General features: G+C 39.9%; 1 protein-coding gene across 1 annotated transcript; it reads left to right on the top strand.

Moving 5' to 3' along the window:
* Positions 1-17,535: 17,535 nt before the first annotated feature.
* On the top strand, positions 17,536-19,832 carry LOC103470882 (beta-2 adrenergic receptor). Its single transcript, XM_074186863.1, is given in 3 exon segments — positions 17,536-17,790; positions 18,115-19,338; positions 19,341-19,832. Coding segments are annotated over 2 exon segments (1,248 nt in total). The 5' UTR covers positions 17,536-17,790; the 3' UTR covers positions 19,365-19,832.
* Positions 19,833-20,990: the final 1,158 nt, after the last annotated feature.

The following is a 20,990-nucleotide window of genomic DNA, read 5'->3' on the forward strand; positions in this document are numbered from 1 at the left end:
CAGATCTTTGTCKGTACTAAATCTGACCCATGCCAGAAGAAAGCTCTGCTTTCATTATGGGGCTGCTGGAGGCCAACAACCAATCAAAACATCATGATAGGAATGTCTAAAAACCCTGGCGTGGGTTTCGTTATTGACCTGTCAAACACAGGACAAAAAAAAAAAAACAACAAACATTCAAAAGAAAGTTTTTGTACAAGTGTGAGTAGTAGTGGAATAACATGAGGTCACTATTTTTTGCTTTCCTTCTGTTTTTATATCATCCATCTCACAGTTTAAGTAGGTCAGTGCACTACATGGAGCTGCACTCACTGCTGAAACTCCCAACTCTGTGTAGTTGCTCTATTATCAGCAGGCTGCGTTTACAAATCCTGCTTTAAATCTGTTTAACTCCCTTTTTCCAACACTGATTGTACCAATCACACAATAATCAGCTTTTTTGGAATTGCACAACATTAAAAAAAAAAAACTTTCATTTTTAAGATAAGCTTTTATGATGTAAGATGCCAATGGGACTCTGCAGGACTACTGACATTAATGATCTAATTTGCTAAGTTAAGCTATCTCCACAGGAGAAAAATCAAACATTTACTGGATGAGGCATTGTAGCCATGCAATGACATCTCTTCAAGTTKGCACTCATTTCTTTTATAGATCTGGATAAGGACTGACTCTTCATTGGCGTTGATTTAATCTAAATTACTTAATTTTGGATAAAGAAACCTTAATAAGCACTTTGGATCGATACTGGCCAACCTGGTGTTTAGGAGGTGTTCTGACTCACTCAYYTGACTCACCCATCAATTTATAATAACTTGGATATCCAGTGCATCAACTTTGAGGACACAATGTTTTGTACTGTATTTGAAACCCACTAATCAGTGCAAAGATTAAAGCAAAASCAGTATTATCCGTACTTGACTCYATCGAGGTCCGCGTGTGCTTGAAGAAGACCGAAAGCAGACGTCCCCCAGATACGTGCACACAAGGGCACATTTTTACAACTGTAAAAATGACAGACTTGGCGTTGCACAAATAARCCGCACTGTGGGAAACGGTGTTCACATTGCGCCGCTTTGTATGTGACACCAAGCTGATAAGATTGAGAGTTGGTGCAACCAGTAGCAAAGACGCGCATCGGCCAGACTGCCACCGACAGGAGTGCTGTGGCTGCGCTGGTGGAGAAACGTGCTGATATCCATCCGGATTAGGGGAAATGAAGGAATTGTTTCACAAGAAATGTGTGCCACCAGTATGCTTGACGATGAAATYCCAACCGTCTGCAGACTATGCAYGCAGAGTTCACATGGCTCACAGAATATGCCCAGTAAACCCCAACTATGTGGGAGCATTTAAAGTATTTGATAACCACAAGGCCTTTCTTTTGCCAAATGTTATTTTTTATGGCCTTTTAACTCATCTGTAGCTATAAACTGCCCACACAGACATTGTATCAGTCTTACGCCACTAACAAATTGTATCAAGTATAAAAAACACATGAAATCACAAAGCTATCTTTCCAGACTTGTCATAACTCTTTAACAAGCAGCTAATTTGTAAGATGTCGGATCGATAATCTAGCCAGTTGCTAAAAAGGCCCAACTCATGCTTGTGCTGCTTGTAATGAGGAGAGATGATTTGTGTGATAGATATAGGTGGGATAAAAGGCCAAGGTATCTGATGCATGAGTTGGATTTGTGCTAAACCTTTGTCTCGCGGAGCCGTATTGATCACCTCGGCACATAACCAAAGGGCTTCCACTGTTCCTTGCGAGACTGTCTGAGCAACATGGTCTCACCATGCACAGACCAAGGTCAGAGGGACCAAAAAAACAGCCGGCAAACAGAAGGTTGCAGCAAGGTTCTGTGTAATTAGACTTYGGTTTGTTTGGCCTTGGTCTGCAGAGACTACAGGGTGATTTCTCTTTGTGCAAATTAGATTCTTGTAATCCCAAATCATTGGGGAGCCACATATCACAGTGTAGTCTCCTGGCACYGCAGGATATTTGGAGAGTGTAGAGGAGAATAGCTCAGAGGAAAACGAATGGCACATTCCGATAGAAACATCTAAACTTAACGGCCTACTTATTAAAATGGAGTATTGCTGAATTSCTCAAAAGGAAGCAGCAAATGCAGCAACATGGCTTATTAGAAAGTTCTGCAGTTTAATTACACCAACTCCACTGCATAAAGTGTCATCTGCATTTTATTTTAAGATGGACACGTGATGGTAATGTGTGCAACAAAACGCTACTTGAAGTGCACAAACATTTTAAGTCTGTTGTTATTTTTCTTGACTCATTGTAACTCATGGCTTAAGAATGGAGCTGACGCTTAATACTGACAACCACTGTTAAGAAATGCTTAAAGTCACTGACATGATGCGCTGCAGGGCAAACAACARAAGTACATTTACCACGTAGAACCAACTGAGTGCACCTGTTTCTCTTGTAAGCACTATTTATTACACGTTTTAGCAGGACTCCTTACATGCTGTTACTTAYAAATTTGAATACATTTGCTGSGATCAGAACAATTACATCACAGCTTTGGCTGTACAGTACAACAACATCTGTTGTTCTGCTGGAAGGTGAAGCCGCACCTCAATCTAGAGTCTTTCACGACCCYTGTAAGATCCTCCAAGATCTGCCCAATATTTGGGTTCATCTGTCTTCTCATCGAGTCTCATACGCTTCCCTGTTCCTGCTGATGAAATTTCACCACGGCATGATTCGGCCACAAAGCTTAGCAGTGGAGTTGGGATGGTTATACGAGAGAAAAAGCTGCATCTTCAAGTCTTCTGACCAGATCTCTTTCTTTGCCGTGTCCCCCGTATGACCTGTACCAAACTGCAGAGGGACCTTCTATGGGACTTTCTTTAATTTTGGCTTCTTCTCTTCCCTGTTCAGTTCAGGCCATATTTCTGGAGTGCCAAATAATTGCACTGTCAGTAGATTCTCCTAGAGTTACCATGCGCCTCTTGGTTGTGTCCTTGAAAAATGCTGTTCTCTGGTCTCTCAGTTTTGATCTATGGTTGTGTCGTGATGCTCACTGTACGTTTGGCTCTGTGAAGGACTGAGCTGTGCTCTTTGAAATGTTTTACCCTCATTTAACCCTAACTATATTCTTCACTGGCCGGGTTTGTTCCTGGGTCTTTATAGTGTTGTTTGCTCACTAACGTTCCCAAGCAAATCACAAACAAGGAGTCTCTTATTTGCATGTGATTTTTTGCAGAAAATTGGTTTCCCTGGATTTTATTTGGGTCAAACTGTTTAATTTAGGGTGCTAAATGCATAAAATGTGTTTTTCTTTATTTATTCATTGTGTTGAAAACCATTCATACTTTTTTTTACACTTCACACTTATGTAACACTTTGTGTTGGTTTGCATTACAGCTCCATAAGATCTTGGCTCCAGTGAGACTTTCGGTTCGTTCCTCTGAAACCATTCAGTCACTCTAAAGCAGGTGATGCCCTTAATGTTGAAGTCAGTGGAAACAGGAGGGAATTTCATCGCAGAAACTCGCAGCAGAAGGCTGAGACACAGTTTAAAGAGTTCCCATGTCCCGCGTGCCATTAGCATTTCATCCTTTTCCCAATGGAGAAACGAGCAAACACAAACCCAGATCCATCCATCTTAGTACTGAAATCTGACAGGATTTGAATCTTTTCTTCTTTGGCTTTATTTATTATTTTTTTATTAAATCAGTATTTGCACTCTGGAATCAGAGGTGTATGGTTTTGTGCACTTTAGCTAAACTCTTTTGGAGCTGTTACAGACCAAATTATTTGCATGTTACAACCAAGAATTTATAGAAGTTTGTATTTTTTTTACATTTATTTATTTGCTTTTCCACACATGCCCTCAGTGTGTTTTCCACTTTTAGGCAGATGTCAGATGTTTAGTTTCACCGGTTGACTTATTAAAGGAAAAAAAAAACATTCAAAAATGTTTGAAAAAACGGTGAGGTGACGACATGTATGAGCTTAATAATTTGATGCAGTCAGACAAATTAGATGAGTTGGGATGATAGTAGTGAATTTCTTCCTTAGAGACAGTTTTTATCAAGATGTCATAAATAATTCAGTTTGCCTCACCTAATTAAGGATTTTCAGCTAAGTGGACTCATCCCTCTTTCTCTATTTTTTTTATTTGAACATCCAGGTAACGTGAATTATATTAACTTATTCACAACAGGGAGTTAGAAAGCTGGGTCAATTCTGAATGCGTTCGAATTAAACCTCTGCAGCCCTTTAAAATGTGAGAACCTATTTGCAAGTTTTGATTGTGATAAAAGTATAAATCATTTACTTAAAGGCTCAGTGCTGTGYGGTTTTTGCTCACACAGTTTAATTTAGATTTGCACATTCAATCATTAGGAGCAATAAGAATACAAACAGRCTCTTTCAGAATAACAGAGTGATCCAGAAGGAGGGACACTTGTTTGTCTTCGAAATGTCCAGGACGGAGGGGTCATTGGACTGTAATCTTATGACACGGAGCTGTCATAACAACGTTAATGGAGACCTAACCACAGGGGGTGGTACCTGCTTGGCATTTCTGCCTGACGCACCTCTGGCGGGCTGCAAGGTCATCAGCCAGAGGTCGCCTTTCATCGATGTTTCGCTCCATGTCTAGGATCCTTCTTTTCTCCACTCACTGTTCTTCCCTCTTAACCAGAGCCAGAAGCTCCCTTGCTCAGCCTCCTCAGCAAGATCGTAGAGAGCCCACTTCCTGTTGGGRMCCCGAGACCCAGAGGGGGTTTGGGGAATCGATGTACAGATGACCTGTGACCCCTTCCGTACCCAACCTCCACAGGGAAAGTGAAGGCTCTCCATCCAACTTGCRAAGCGCACTGCTGATGGGTCTCTTTTTAACTCACTTGCGACCTCCCGTCTTTTCTTCCCATAGAAATATAAAAAGAGGTTTTTAAAGGATAATTTTATTTATTAATGGGGAAAAAAAGGCTTTTCACATTCATCACCTTGTGAAATCCTGAATAAAACTATGATTAAGCCTTTTTGTTATTCAGTTTCTGTCACCGTACCCAGACCCGACTGCCGCCAGACCTTTAGAATGACAAAATAACTAAATCACTGAAAAAAGCATGTCACCTGTGCTACCTATGCATGCCAAAACCAACCAAAAAAGATGAACATTTTAAATCGGCATTCCCTGCTTCAACGTACTTCAAACAATTGTTACTTTCTCATGTCTCTGGATAACTTGACTACATACTGATGAGCTAATTCAGCCACTTGATTCAGCTGTATCGAACCAGTGAAATATCTTGAAGGTGTAGGACAGCGACCTTCGAAAACACGTATTATACTGGGCTTCCATGACAAAAACCTTAAAAAAAAAAAAATACAAACGTAAAGAAGGGTTACTGACACCAGCTGAGCTTTTTGACCTCGTGCAGGACAAGAAGAAGTACACAGTGTATCCAAGAAGAAAAGGGGAAGTAGAAGTGAGAACAAGGCAGAACCTTCAAATTGCAATATTTGGTGGCTTAAAATTAGCATCCAGTACTTCCTCTTTCCACTACTTTGTCTAACTTACTAGACACGCAAAGCAAGAGAGGCTAACACAGTGGTGCTACTGAAGCTGCATTGTCACTGAACCCTCAGCTGTGTGTCACACACACACGCTGAGCAACACGCTGTGAAATACAGCTGACTAAACATAACATGTAAAATAAAAATATTTATAGACGCTACCGTGTGTCAGCGCATTTTTTTTTGGTTGCCGTTTTTGCACCGTTTCCGACGCCGATAGAATAAAGTCTCCAACTTTATTTGAATGCCTGGCTTTTCGTATCGATCTCGGGCCGTTCTCCCGTATCGAGCCGAGTCGCAAGATTTACTCCCGCTGTCTTTTGCTCGACATCTTTACAGAAAAATCAAACTTTCATCAGTTCCACCGTAATAAAAACTCTGACCGAATATGATCTAACAGAAATATTGTTTGTTTGTTTTTTCACTGATGGSCGTCAGCTACATTTGAAGAAAACAAATCCATCCTGTGACCTACAGAGAAAATGCCAATAGTATCCATTGGATCAGAATGACCATGGGAGCTATTAGAACAAGACCTACAAAAACTGACCAGCTTTAATTGTTTTCAAGCCTCAAATATATATACTTTTTTTTTTTTTTTAATCTGATCTCTAATTTTAACAAATAAAAATCAATATACTGGACAGGCTTTGGTACATAACATACTATGACTACCAAAAGTATTCATAGCCTCTGATTACGTTTTCATATTTTGCCATGTTACAATTGCAACCTGCAATGCTTTTAAAGTGAACACACATTTACGGTGTGTATGCTTTTACAGGTGCATACACACCGCAAATAGGTGTGTATGCATCGCAAGTAGGCAGGGATCCATTGTACCGGGATGTTATATGGCAGGCCAACATAAACTGGTAGATGACTGCAAAGCAGAAGGAAAACAGCAGATGGTTTTCTAAGATTTTAGGAAAAAAAACAACCACTGAATTGTGTATTTATTTGTATTGAGATCTTTACAGCTTCTTCAGTTGAATTTAACCGTAATCAAAAGTGATCCGTTCACAATGAGCTTTGTTTATAAAATGTTCCAACGTGTGGCCAGCGTAATAATTTATGTGCAGCTATCCAAGACAAGCATCTCTATCATCAGCACCAGAAAGATTTCAGAAAAGAAAAAAGTCAGACTTTGTGTAGCTTTTCAGTCCACAGTGACAGAAGATCATCTCTCTTCTCCGCCGCTGGTGAGGATAAGTGGAGGACAGTGTTCTCATTTTTTTTTGTCTTTTTACTCTGCATGAACCTCTAAGTGGCCTTTTTGCCAATATTTGCTGGGAATGGAGATAATAAAGCCTCTAAGTTGCTGTGAAGCATCTTCACTTACAGCGACTTTCATTGTCAATTTGACTTTTCTCATGTTGACGTCGACTTTAAGCAATGCGAGGTCGTTCGAGTCCAGCTGATTTCCCTCACAAGGATTCGTTCAGCTCATTGGTAAGGAGCAGTTCATGTGATTCATGCGTGCAGGAGAAGGGATTCATCTAAACCTCGGAGGTCGGCAGCTCTTGAAGACTGGACTCGGACACTTCAGCTCAACATGCAAGCAAGTGTACGTGTCAAGTTTTTTTATGTGCATCTGTCAGATTTGAGGAAATGGGTCAAGGATGAATTGATTACAGAAGAGAACAAGCTGCTATGTTTTGAATGAATAGCCATGATGTGGAAATTAAACAGATTTCTTTGTCAGGCACGGGACATTAACCAGAATTTACCAGAAGAGTTAAGCTCCCTCATGTCTTTTTCCTTTCTCTTTTTTGTTTTCCTCTTCTTTTTTTTTTTGTTATTCCAATCGCAAGGATCTCTCATTGGCCCGTGAAGTCATTATTGTGAGAATTGCCTGTAATTAGCATCATCCCGTTGACGTATCTCTTCCTACTTGGAGCCGAGATAACAATGGCTCATCGCAGATTACTTGCTTTTATCTCCACAGAGTTGCTAAGAAGACAGATCCTCCAACTTTTATCGACCGCTTAACAACATCCTCAAAGGCAATGGGAGGTTGCTGACCCTCAGAGATGGGGGTCGCGGCTCTCGCTCGTGCTCTGTTGATTCTCATGCCTAATGCGCTCTGAGCATGAGCGTACACAGATGCCGTCAGCGAAACGCAGAGGCAATCAACAAGGACAAAAAGAAAAGAAAAAAAAAACAATAACCCTCTGTTAAATCGTAAAATAAACACAGTTAGAGCCACATAAACCAGAGCAGATTATTTCTGATGACAGCTCCTCTTGTTTCACATGACAGTGTAAGCCAAATGTTTCAGTATGTTGTGTAAATAGTCACTGAGCGGCTAACTTTACGCTCCAACTTCGCTTTCTGCGTAACAACTGATGTGTGCTGGTGTGTTTATGGTGATCATTTCTGCTGTTGTTGTTTAAATTGATGTGTATGTGTGTTTTTTAAATAGATCATGTTAATGAGTCTCTTTTTTTATTCTAGTCAGGTTTTCTATATCTGTTCTCTGGTTCCTGTTTTTTTTTTTCTTCTGTCAGTCGTCCTTACTGATTTTAAACAGATTACATGATTCTTTTTTTTTTCCTTCTTCCTCTGCTTCAGATAATTCATGAGTTTGACCTCAGACCTTCTTTGTCTATTATAACTCCGACCTTTGAGTTTCTCGGAATCAAATAAAAACATGCTCAGTTTTCACGTTACTTCCTGCATGTAAAAGTTCTCTCTGTTGGTTCATCTTTCAACAAAGCTGACACCCACAGATGATTCAATTGGTGCTGATATATTTTTTAAAAGTACAATATTTTCAGTATTTAGCAATTAAGTCATAATCAGAAGAATGGTTAATTTTGGCACACTTCAGTCTTTTGCTTGTTTTTTTTTTATTTTATTTTCTCTGTTGTGTGAATAAAAACCTGAAAGATGTAGGAGGTGTGGGAAGTATCTATAGCTCCATCTACTTTTTTCATCAACTATTTTCTGCCGCCTGGTGAAGAAAACCATCCATCAGCATCATGCTGGCGCCTGCATGTGAGCTCAAACCATTATACGACTTAAAACAGTTATAGGTCACCCAGTACAATAAGGCAGTAAAACGTTGCTAACTTACTGTTGTACAACTGCAGCTATTTGGTTTTCTGTACGTAGCATAATTCGCTCTCACTCATAAGAGAATAGAGAATGTGCCTCACTTCGGTTCTTTAATTAAACGGCACCACTACGTTACCTCATCTACCATCCAGAGCTTTCAGTGATGTTTTCCCTTCTCTGACATTCTATATTTTATGGCTCAGACTCTCTTAATTATGCTGCTCTGTTGTGCTGTATTCCTGGACAAAATGAAGGAAAAACAATTCAAAATGAAGTGTTGCACAAGACGAGGGATGCCAGCAATGTGAACTACTGAGGTGCTGCAACTTCAAGTAGAGCCAAAATACCTTTCACTCGCTAATATCCTTCGATAGTTTTTTTTTTAGTGTAGCTTTTGTAAAACAGACACAAAAACAATGTTTTATGACAATTATGCAGTTAGACTAAAGAACATTTTCTGTTCTGTTTATATAATTTTCAAAGCACTAAGGTTGCACCTTTCTGAAATTTGTACAGTTTTGTCTTAGAAAACTGCAAACATTTTCTAATTGTTTAATACTATTACATTTTAAGATGTTGTGTAAGCACAGTCTGCTGACACAAAAAATATTTTATGAATATTTTAATATTTTCAGAATATTTTATGAGAAAAAACCCAAAGCATCCAGAACGTTAAAGACAACAGGTTGATCGATTGACCAACTCATCTACAAATCCCTTCATCTTTGTAGATACTAAAACCTAAAACGTCTTTCAATCTCTTCGATAATCAAACAAAAAGGGTAAAATCTAAAAGCCAATTAAAAAGAAGTTTTTAGTAATTTTGACAAATAAAATGTTAAAATTCAAATGTCAGTGGCTGTCTACTCAGTTTTGTTTATGATTTTAAAAACTATTATTTTGAGCTGTCGCCATGATGAACAATGCTTTTGTTTTGTTTGCTTTCAATGATGGTGTGTGTGTTTGCATCCACAGTTTGGCTGCTCAAACTTTCCAGAGCTGAAAACAACGAATTCCCCATCTGCTGAAATTGCATCATTAAAAACGTTTTCCACTCTTCAAAGTGAGAGCTCTTATTGAAGCAATAGTAAGCATAAATTCAACTTTACCAGATGTTAAACTATTTCCACTTTGGGTTTTTGTTTAAATAGAAAACAACCTCTTATTTTTATTTTGTGTTGAGCTTTTCAAATCAATAAAATTCAAACAAATTCAAAAAATTACACATTTTTCATTAAGAAATTGAAATGTGAAAATAACTATGTATAAAAAGTGGATGTTGATTATATCTTAATGTTGTACTTGACTTTCTTCAATCTAGACTCGATCAGAGGTCAAGGTAGACACAACGCATCAAATCCACATTTAAATGACCGTCAGCCATTTTTTTTTTAATGTGTATTTTAGTATTTCTCACCTTGTGAGGYCAATTTTTCCAACAAATACTATGGTGCTGGTGAAAGAATGCTGTTTTTTGTAKAAAACAAATGAAAGTCAATTTAAACTCCTTGTAAATATGCGTCTGTGTGCGTGTGTCTGTGTGTAGGATGGTTCCAGAGAGGCCAACAGGAGGGGATTCCCACCAGAACCCAGCAGCTGCTGGTCCGAAACAACCCAGAGAGCCGCGGCCCGCCGGCCAGGAACCCACCGAGCGAGAGAGAGYGGTGCGGTGGCCAGCGTTTAGCATATCAAAGTAAAAGTGTAAAACGGTTTTGATTTAAACCTGCCCATCACGTGGAACATTTTTCAGTGAAGGCTGAATGTTCGGTAACTGGGCTCTGCAGATTCCTCTCACACTTCAAAGCTGCAAAGATCAGGGTTAAGTGTTAAGTGTTTTGCCTGTAGGTGTGAATATGAAGTTGAAAGGTTGTCTGTGTCTAAGACCCACTCTGGCAACTCAAACATCTTGGGATACGCGAGCATGTTTAATGCTAAGAATACATCAAGCTATCCGCTTACCTGATCCTCTGTTATGATAGTGCTTCCTTTATGAGACAGCTTTAGCACTAGCATAACAATCTCAAAGACGAAACTGTCAGAGAAGGATTAAATGATTTGACCAACAACTAAATAACTGCATATTCTTTACTGCAACACTTCCCCTTCTTTCCATTAAAGTCATGAATTATTCTTCATTTGAGTGAAAAGAGAGCAGCCTACAGTCTCTGCTCAATTTCATGCTTTGCTGAAATGGAAAAAAAAGTCACTGATCATTTTTAAATATAATCGCACAAAATCGTATTTTAAAGTTCCCTTAAATATGCAACCAAGGGGAATCACTCTGTTAGGTTTTATTTTTAGCCCACTAAGTCTTTAAGCAGACTGCTTCAATCCTTAACGCTGATACAAAGAAATAATCACATTCCTACTTTTATAGTTGGAAAAAATGAGCTCCCACTTATCTGAAGTTGTTAAGAATATGAAAACACTGAATGCATGCACTCTATAAATATTTGTTTTATAACATTTATTCTTTTAAGTTAAGTTACTTCAAACTTAAAACACATTACATGTGGCTAAAATCTGGCATAGGTTTTTATTTAACTTGGTGCTTACCAAAACCAGCATTGGAAACAATCCTGGTCCAAATAAAAGTTAATTAAAATTCATTTGAATTCAATTCAGCAGCTTACTTATATAGCGACAATTCACACAAATGTTGTCTCAAGGCACTTTAAGTCACAAAAATCTAATTAAAAATATAAGCCTGGTAAATCTGCAGCACGATCTAACGAGGTAACAAATAGGTCCTACATTAGAGAGCTTYGTGTTTCCTCATTCCATGTGACCATTTGCAGTTTAGAGACTGCTGTGGAAAAAAAGGAAGCTTTGTCGCTTAACCATAATTGCCCTGCCCCATTCTCACATCCTTGCTGAAGTGAAGCTTTGAGGTTGGCACAAAAACACAAAGAGTTATTGGAGGATCAAGCTGCTTCCTTTTGGGGAAGAAGAGAGAAAAAAAAAACTTCACCAGCAGCTTGTTTATCAGCACATTAATCACTCCAGTCATGGGAATAACAAAAGATCGGTATTCCAGTGGTCCCACCCCATTCTTGGTCGGTTGTCTCTCTCTTGTTTGGGTTTGAACTGAGCTGGACATAATGTGCACTTATTGCTCTCGATGTGGCAAATAATCAGATGCTTCCAGCAGGATATTTAAACACCGTTTGTCACTGTSAGTTGGGAACGATACAGTTTTTACACTTTATAATGGAAATAAGTAGGATAAAACAATGCAGTGGGAGCATATTCTAATGTCCCAGTAACTGGGATAATGGAGAGACAGTTCAGCACACGCATAGAGACTATAAGGACAGGTTAGTGAGATGAGAAGAAGGGACAACGGAGAAACAGATTTCACTCGTGGTATGGAAATAAAGTMGCTCTTTATCARTCACAATAAACTACATTTATAGACTATCAYGAGGAACAGCAGGAGGTCATCAGAGCCTWTGTGGGGAACTGTTGGTTGGATTAGCCACCATGCGACTGTGCGTTTGATTCCAGCTTTCTCTGGCCACCTTTCTACCCACCGTCAGGACACCCCATGGAAAAAAAGGGACAGGTCAGGCAGCTGGACAGAGTTTTGCTGCTGTGTGACTTYGTAGATTCCAGTTGTGACTCCTGTTTCCTGGGAGCCGTGAAGGGAAATCGTACTTTTCATTCTGTCATCCAGAGTTTTTACCAGTCTCTCTGTGTAGTTCAGTCCATCGGTTCCTTTGAATGATGTGGCCCAAACGCCGGGACTCMATTAGGTTTCTTCTTTCCTAACAACTTGGACTTCTAAGTAACAAATAGAACTTTTGTTTTTCTTGYACAGAAACGGTAAAAAAAAGGTGAATTCTTGCTGCTGTTTGCAGGTTCGTATTTTCTTGAGATGGTTTGCATGTAAAACCATCTCAAACAATGTAAACTATTCATCATTTGTTGCTAAATCTGCAAAATAAGAACTCTCAAAGCATTTACTGCTCAGTAACTCCARATTTAAACCTTTCTGCAGAAGCGCAGACCCAGGGTAACAGGTCRCCAGGTGCTTCCCATCATTATTAATGATGATAGTTGAAATTGTCAGAAATGCCACTTGGAGCATCTTGCGGGGATGAAACAAACTCAGCCCACTTACATGGATACAATCAAACGCAGCTGAATGTTTTATGTGCGCGTAGCRAAACCCGGCTGCAACTTGTGATATACATATCGCCACATTCGGACTCCCACAAGGACATCGTTGTTTATGCTCGGAGCTCTATCTTTACGTCACAGGTCAACATTTGTTGAATGATGCAGTAAAGTGTTTTTTTTACAACCTTTTTCTCTGTCTCAGTGCAGAGATGACTAAACAATGACTTGTAAACCGAGGCAGCGGCTCCCGAGCCTTTATATGGTCTGCTCCACTCAGAAGACACACAAAGCAGTTTTCGTCCTTCTGCCTTTGTTTTTCAGAGCCATCTTGGATTCCTTCCAGCACCAACAAAATACACTTTGCTACTATATTTACTTGGAAGTGCAAACATATTTGAAATGTCTTGCTTTTGTGGACATACGTCCCCGTTTGTCGTTGGCTGGAGCACACCCACAGTCCCMAAAGGGGGGGTTTAGCTTGGGACCAATTAGTGGTCCGAACGCTGGATCAATTCCACGTCTTTGTCCCGCTGTATTAGAAAAGAACCTGACTGACATGGCAATTCCTGAAATCAGAGCAGGATTGGATGGATAAGAAAAAGAAAAAAAAAAGCAGAAATGAAATTCCTTAATTTTCATTTTTTACTCACACCAATCCTCATGCTTAGGACTTTGTATGAAGCTCAAATATAAACGCACAGCTTTTTTTAAAGTAGTATTTCCCAAGTCTTCAAACGGTTTCTTATTGGACTTCACTGAATATGATCGGATGTGAAAATTGGACCACACAGTATTGAGTTTCTCTCTTGATTTGTGTTTCTCATTATTTCTGTGTTTACTTACAGCTTTTTACTTAGTAATTATTTGTTTTATTCTGTTTTAATCAGTATATTCTGATGTATTATTTACCAGTCATACTAGATTTTTCCTGGTCTCTATCTGACATGAATGAGTTAATCAGATTTGACTCTTCATCCCGGTCGTCAACAAACCTCTGTATTTTTATWCAGGCATTCATTGTTGGACTGCTGAATTTCCCTCCAAGTTCTCAGCCAGTTTGTGGCTTGTGTCTGGGTTATTCAAAACAATCACACATGACAGATATCCTCTAATTTGATTTTTTTTAAAAAACAACTTAAAATGGGCACATTTCAAATAGTAGAAGTTTAAAAGTAAATGCTTTTTTTATTATTATTTTAAAGCTGTGAAGGCCACAATAATTACATTAACTGAATATGTAGTTTTCACTAATGCTGCAGGTCATATTCCATATTCCAGTTCAAATTATGGGTCCCACATAAAAGAGATTCAAGGGGAACGACCCCTAAGAAAAAACAAACAAAACAAAAACCTTCAACATATTGTTCTTCTGAAACTAAAGGAAAATAAATAAAGGGTTGCGTCATGTCGGGTCACAAAGTCTGCAGTTCATCCTTTCATGACRGAGATCCAGTCGCTCCAAAAAATGAGTGGTGACRGCGTTTGACTGAAAAGAGCTCTGAAAGACGGCTAAAAGGTTACCCAAACGTGAATGAGATTTCAGAACCCCGAGCTGCGTTTTCTCTCAAATATAGAGATGTGAAAGAATCAAGTTTTCTGCTAATCATTTGGATTTATGTTCTACAAAAAACTGAATAGGCGAATCTGCAAATAGGCGAGGTTCCACTATACTTTTCATGTGCCGAACCTTTTATAACTTTTTTTCTTACAGTAATGGAGGCCTTATAGTCACTTCTACATAGAAGCCGGTCACCTGGTCTGTCATCCTCCAGAGTTACTACAGGCCTCTTGGCCAGTTCTGCATTCGTGGCCATGTGTTGGAGAGAGCTCTGAGACGCTAAAGATGTTTGAAACTCGGCTTTATTGCTTCAAGCTTTTCTTGGTTTGCTCTTTGTTATTTGGGGTGGCGTACATAAAAATACCCTGTTATCTMAATTTTGTACATTTAGATTTGTAGATGGAGGTTTGTGGTTGTGACTAAGCCACAWCCRGAACACCTGCATTCACCTACAACATATAAACACTATATTATATATATACTGCAGATATAAGAGTCACACTAGTATATCTGCATAATATCTAGTATGTAGCTCTACATAGTTGATAGCAATAGATTTAAGTGTTAAACAATGAAATGTATCTTCAGTTAGACTGAAATGTAAAAACAACAAAAAAAAACTTTTACTGCTGGTTGCATGTGGGAGTTGGTGATTAAACTCTTGACTTATCAGCAGTGAGGCTTAGCGTGAGGGGCTCGCCATGCATGTTGTGTGCAAGATAAGCTCAAAGAGGTTACCAAAACCCAGAGAGAAACTGCAACGACTAAGGTGCTCAGCATTTAACTTGGATCTCAGTTTCACCCCTTTTTACTCAAGACGAAAAATCAAAAGAGTTCAGTGCAAACCTCAGAGCAGCGTGCGTGTAAATCTGGGATTTCTCTTGGATGCAAGTGGAAATTTCTGCAAAACGGCAGAGAGAGTCAATGCTGCGGGTCAGGTCATCCAAACATTCTGGGTACATGTGTAATGATGTTCCTGGACAATTGCCAGCGCAAGTGCAACACGACAAAAGACCCGACGGTTAAAAGCAGTAATAAGAAGCACGACGCGGGAGGCCACGCGCGGCCCTCTGATATTTTTTTTTCCGTTTAAAGCAAAGTTTCAGAACGTAATTTGTTGCATCTGTTTGAAAGATGAGCATAGGATTCAAACATTTGAGTTTGAGGATACAATTTGCTCTTGCGTCATCAGTCGTATGGAGTTTTGAGAGAGCTCATTGTGGAGCACAGAGATGAGGGCCAGAGCCCGTGGTGTCTGCGTTCATCAAAGGTCAGAAATCTGGAAATCATCAATCCTTCCCTTTGTGAGATTAGCAAAATCCTGCTCCGACTAACACGGTTTCAAACGAGCGTGGAGAAGGCTAAGCCTGAATACCTGTTTGTAATTCATGTTCCTGCATGATGGTTGTGCAACTGAAAAAGAAAAAAAAAAAACAACCAAAAAGTATTCTCAACCGCACACTCTGCAGCATTTCAGCTGACTTATCGTATTTTTTTTTTTTGGTAAATCAACACTGCAGCACGTGCAAGATAACAGAAGATGCATGAATATATGTGCCTATTCTTGTTGAGTGTCTAAGATAGTAGCTGCTGATAGGATCTCTAAACTTATGAACTTTAGTGAATGCCTTTTAAAGAGGCAGTTTTATGTATTTTATAGCCACATGGTGTCATTTATCTGTGAGACGCTAAAGATTTATCAAGTAACAATGTCACTTTCAGTTGTCATAAAAAAGCTGTACATGTCAAAAATGACTTGAAATAACTTTGTAATTTAATACCTTGAAATTAAAATAGTCTCTTTAAGAAACTCCACCTTCAGGAAGTCATCACAACATCGCTCCTCTGTTAACCCTTTAACAACATTTTTACCAGGGTTATGCAGAGAAGCAGATGCAGTTACACCAGGTGTTTGCTAATTGGCTAGTCTGTYGGAGCATCTAACAGYTGCAGGACAGCAGCTTTTGAGGTCTGTTCTTGGTCATGCCTGTGCTCAAGGCATGACTATTTGTCTTATTCTTAGTATTTTCAAAGAGTGCATCGTACGAAAGAAAATGGACCTATTAAAATTCATCTATCTTTGACCATCAACRACAATTATTAGGTGAGGGGCACCTGGACAGATTGTCAGCCAGCCTCAGCAAAACACAGAGACAGAGTCACACCATAGAACAATTTAGAGAGATTAATTAACCAAACAGGAAGCCTGGAAAGAACCCAGACACTCTGACTGGAGGTTGGATTATGCAAACTCAGGTCAGAAACACCCCAGGCTGGGATCTGAACCTCRTACCTTCATTAAGAGTGCTACAAATTGCACCACAATTCCCATCTCAAATAATAATAATAATCAAATATTTTCAAAACGCAGTTAAATCTCAGTATGGCTCAGTCTTTTCTGATGCATTCAGTCACAATTTTCTTWCACTTATACTACATTTAGAGACTTTTTTGTTTGTTTGTTTTTTTTATTGAACTCTTTATATTTTAGTTCAATCTCAAAAACTTTGTGTTTGCTTGTTTAATACAAAGGCGCAATTCATAATCAATGGGTATTTGAATACATGCGCGTGAGTCTTTGCATAGTCCTTTTTATAGACTTGTCAGGATGGAATGCAAATTTCTGGTGACTCCAAAATGTTTTTTACTGGCAAAGCATTGCATGAGAGTTAGTCCTGAGGCATCTACACCCTGCAGATCGTCACTATGGAGTCCTATTAATAATGCAAGGTGTCATTTCATTGGTTGTGGCTGAAACCTTTTCAGAAGTAATTTCTAAATTGAAAAAAAAAGTTGAACACTGTGCCAAACACACACTCACTCAACAACATTCYAAGGTGTTGCCGCGACAAGAAGTCTGAGAAAACTCAACAGTCGATGAATCATAAATAATGTAGATCCAGTCATTTTCTAATTTGACTTTCCAGGTAAACCTGCTGTGAATCTACCACGATCGTACAAACAGTCCTAAGAGGGTCACTTGTTTTTAATGAGATCCAAATTAACAAACAAAGAGAGTGTAAAATTTCTCCTGTGTCCTGGAGTGTACCACACAACTAAATATTTTGACACCACTGTAAACGAAGCATTCATTCTGGAACATATTTGCAACCTCTTTAAATATGTAAATTTTTACCCTTTGCCCGTGTTGCTGCTTTATTTCTCTCTCTCTCTCTCTCTCTCTTTTGCAGCCCTGCAACTCCAACCGCAGGGACAGTGTGTTCAAACTCCTGAGAGCTCTCAGCACCCTGCACAGCCTGGCTGCCTGATTGGCTGAGCGCTGACCATGATGTCATCACAGCGTGCTATAAGGGCTCTGACAAACAGCCTGGGAGACACATTAGAGGAAACACTGCTCAACTGACGGAGTCAGGAGTGAGACAGGCTAMGATTAAAAAAGTGGAGCGGGCATGTGACACTCTGCAGGAGTTATCCGCGCTCTGGCATCTGTACAGTGCAAGGCAAGCAGGACTCACAGCAACTACCTGTTGAGGTTCGTAGTGTGTTTTTTTTCTTTTTTTAAAATGTTTTTTTGCAACATGTTTCTGAAGCTTCTTGGAAGAGATGTTGATATTTATGTTCTGTAAGTCTGCAGATTAGCCACTGAAATATTATTTTCTTTTTTTGTTAGTAATAGTTGTAAAATTACACATTCAAAACCTTAGTACAGAAAGTTTTGTTTTCTTTTCAGTTCAAGTAATTTTATCTTTTTCTCATGTATGTCATTGTGGTGTGTGTGCATGTGTGTGTGTGGGTGTGCGTGTGTGTGTGTGCGTGTGCGTGTGTGTGTGTGCCTGTCCACCTCTGGTCTCTCCAGATGGAAAATACGACGTTCTCTAGCACAGTAAACACCTCAACGACAGCAATCGCACCAGGCGAGAATGAGAAGGAACTCAAGATCTTCCTGGGAATAATCATGTCTCTACTTGTTCTGCTAATTGTTTTTGGAAACATCCTCGTCATAACCGCCATTGCCCGCTACCAGCGACTGCAGAACATGACCAACTGCTTCATCACGTCCCTGGCCTGTGCTGACCTGGTCATGGGTCTTATTGTTGTTCCTTTTAGTGCCTGTAACGTCATTTTTGACAAATGGCACTTTGGTGTATTTTGGTGCAAATTCTGGACTGCCACTGATATCCTCTGTGTGACCGCCAGCATCGAGACACTGTGTGTCATAGCCCTAGACCGATATTTGGCCATTACTTCACCCTTTCGTTACCAATCAATGTTGACAAAGTGCAGAGCTCGAGTTTTGATTGTTATTGTGTGGGCGATTGCTGCGTTGATATCCTACATTCCCATCCACACGGAGTATGCATATTCAAACAAGACTGGTACAGATGTGAAATGCACACTTAATGATCCTGACTGTTGTGAGTTTCATGTCAGGCCCGAATATGCCATCGGCTCCTCCGTCATCTCGTTCTACATCCCTTTGTTCATCATGATTTTTGTGTACAGCCGTGTTTTCCAAGTGGCCAGGCGACAGCTGAAAAAGATCGACCAAAGCGTTGGACGCTTTCAAAACACCGACAGCAGCGACTTGAAGTCCCTAGAATCTAACAACGGATGGGGACTAAAAAAGGCAAAGTTTTGCCTTCGAGAACATAAAGCCTTAAAGACTCTGGGCATAATCATGGGGGTGTTCACCCTTTGTTGGCTGCCATTCTTTTTGCTCAACGTGGTGGTGACCATGACAAAACATAACCTCGAAATCCCCTTTAAAGTACTCAACTGGATCGGTTTCTCAAACTCTGCCTTCAATCCAATGATTTACTGCAGGAGTCCTGAGTTCAGGTACGCTTTCCAGGATATCCTCTGCCTGAAGAGGAATCACCTCAGCAACCCGGGACCGGTCAATGGATACGTCCACAGCCGCAACAGCTGGCAGAGTGAGCGACAGGGACGCAGTAAGGGCAGCTCAGATGATGGYGACCCCACTGAAAAGTGTCTGGGGAAATTGTCGGAGGTCTGCGGAGGAGAGGACAAAACCACAGACTCTAATGGAAACTGCAACAAAAGCCTACCAACTGTGACTACAAGCCTGTAGACTTGGAGCTGTGAGACTTTGCCCGGATGATTGTCACTGCCTTCATKAACTTTTGTTTTTTCCTCAATGGTCTGTTGAAGGTAAGGCCAGCCAAGGTGGCCTGCTGACTGCAATGATCCCTTTGAGCTGAGGAACGTATTTATTTTTCCCATCATTTCCACGTTTGATACTGTATTAGGATTTTATTTTWATTTTTTGTTACATACAAGATTTCTTTAAGCTACCTCAAACCTGCKTTACAATATTTTCGTGTTAACTGTCTTTGACATTGCGCCCGCTTTAGTTAAACTATTGTGGCATCTCAGATGGTTTTTTTTGTTGTGTTTTTTTTAACCATGTAATAGGCTTTATGAAAGTCATAAATACAGATCGTCGTTTTCACATTTTCTGCTTTAAGCTCCTAGAGAAGGGTGACTTTCTTTCTAAATCAAGTCAGTTTCATTTTGAACATGCCTGCATGGCAGAAAAACAAAAAAAAAAAACCCGCAAAACAAGGAACATATCTCTGTCAACGGTTTGCAGGCTGATGGGTTGCACCGCGTTGGTGTTACATTCCGATTTGCTAAGATGGCAATCTGCCATGTTTCTGTCTTTACCTGCGTCTGATTGTGGTAGCGTTAGAGACCGGCACCATGTGAAAACTGTAGACATACGTCTCCTGTTCTTGCATTTGACGTGCCGTTGCATTAGAGTGTGCTGTCAGCAGAACGCTTCAGAGATATGCTCCAGCGCTCGGAGATTCAGATCTTTCTGTTTAGGAGRACAACGCCTGTARTTAACGCTCTGCGAATGCTGTGATAAAACTTGAAAGCACGCGTTTGAGTTTTGAAATCCTAAAGATATCTGATGTCTCTTTAGGCAGAGAGTATGTGGTAGTATCGCAGTACTTTGAAAGGCTGCCCTCAAATGCATATAGATTTTTAAAATTCAGCAATTCAAAAAATATATAGATATTTAATTTATTTTTTATATCTGATTTCAAAGTTTGCTTCTGGACAGTCTAAAATGACACTGTTCATTCTCTCAGCTGGCTTCAGTGTACAGCACACCTTGGCATAAAAAGTCATAAAAACTATTAGCACTTTCTATCCTCTCTGTGAAACAGAAGCTCTGTTCCTTTGTTGAAATAAGCCCTTGTCATTTTTTCTTAGAAATTAGTGGTTGCTGTGTTTCGGTATATGCAGTGTTTATTGCAACCAGAGAGGCCATTTCCTCGTCGTGCAAGGGTACAAACCACACATGATAATAATAATAAACAGGGTGGCAACAGTTCCAGGGCCGAGACACAGAGCTAGTCGCTGTATTCAAATAAACGTAGAATTAAAAAAAATTAAAAAAGTAAAAAACAGTCCTTGCTCCTAAAAAGCGCATCTTTGCCTCAGCCTTGTGACATTTCCCAGATTGTTCTCGGTGTGTGAGGATGTGTGCTCACGTCTGAAATCCATGGAACGGTTGGAAAAGGCGTTCAGGGCTCCACAGAGCCGTGTCGTCTCAGCTGCTCCAGTTGTTTCGCTCAGTTTCTGTCAGTCTTCTCTCAACGGGTCTAGATGTGCAGCCACCAGGAAATGCCCCGATCCAGCTGAGCCCTGCCCCAGTAAACATGAATAAACACATTATCTTTGTTGCTTAGTTTGACAATC

The sequence above is a fragment of the Poecilia reticulata genome, linkage group LG10 (assembly GCF_000633615.1).
Source record: "Poecilia reticulata strain Guanapo linkage group LG10, Guppy_female_1.0+MT, whole genome shotgun sequence".
In the NCBI taxonomy this organism is placed as follows: domain Eukaryota; kingdom Metazoa; phylum Chordata; class Actinopteri; order Cyprinodontiformes; family Poeciliidae; genus Poecilia; species Poecilia reticulata.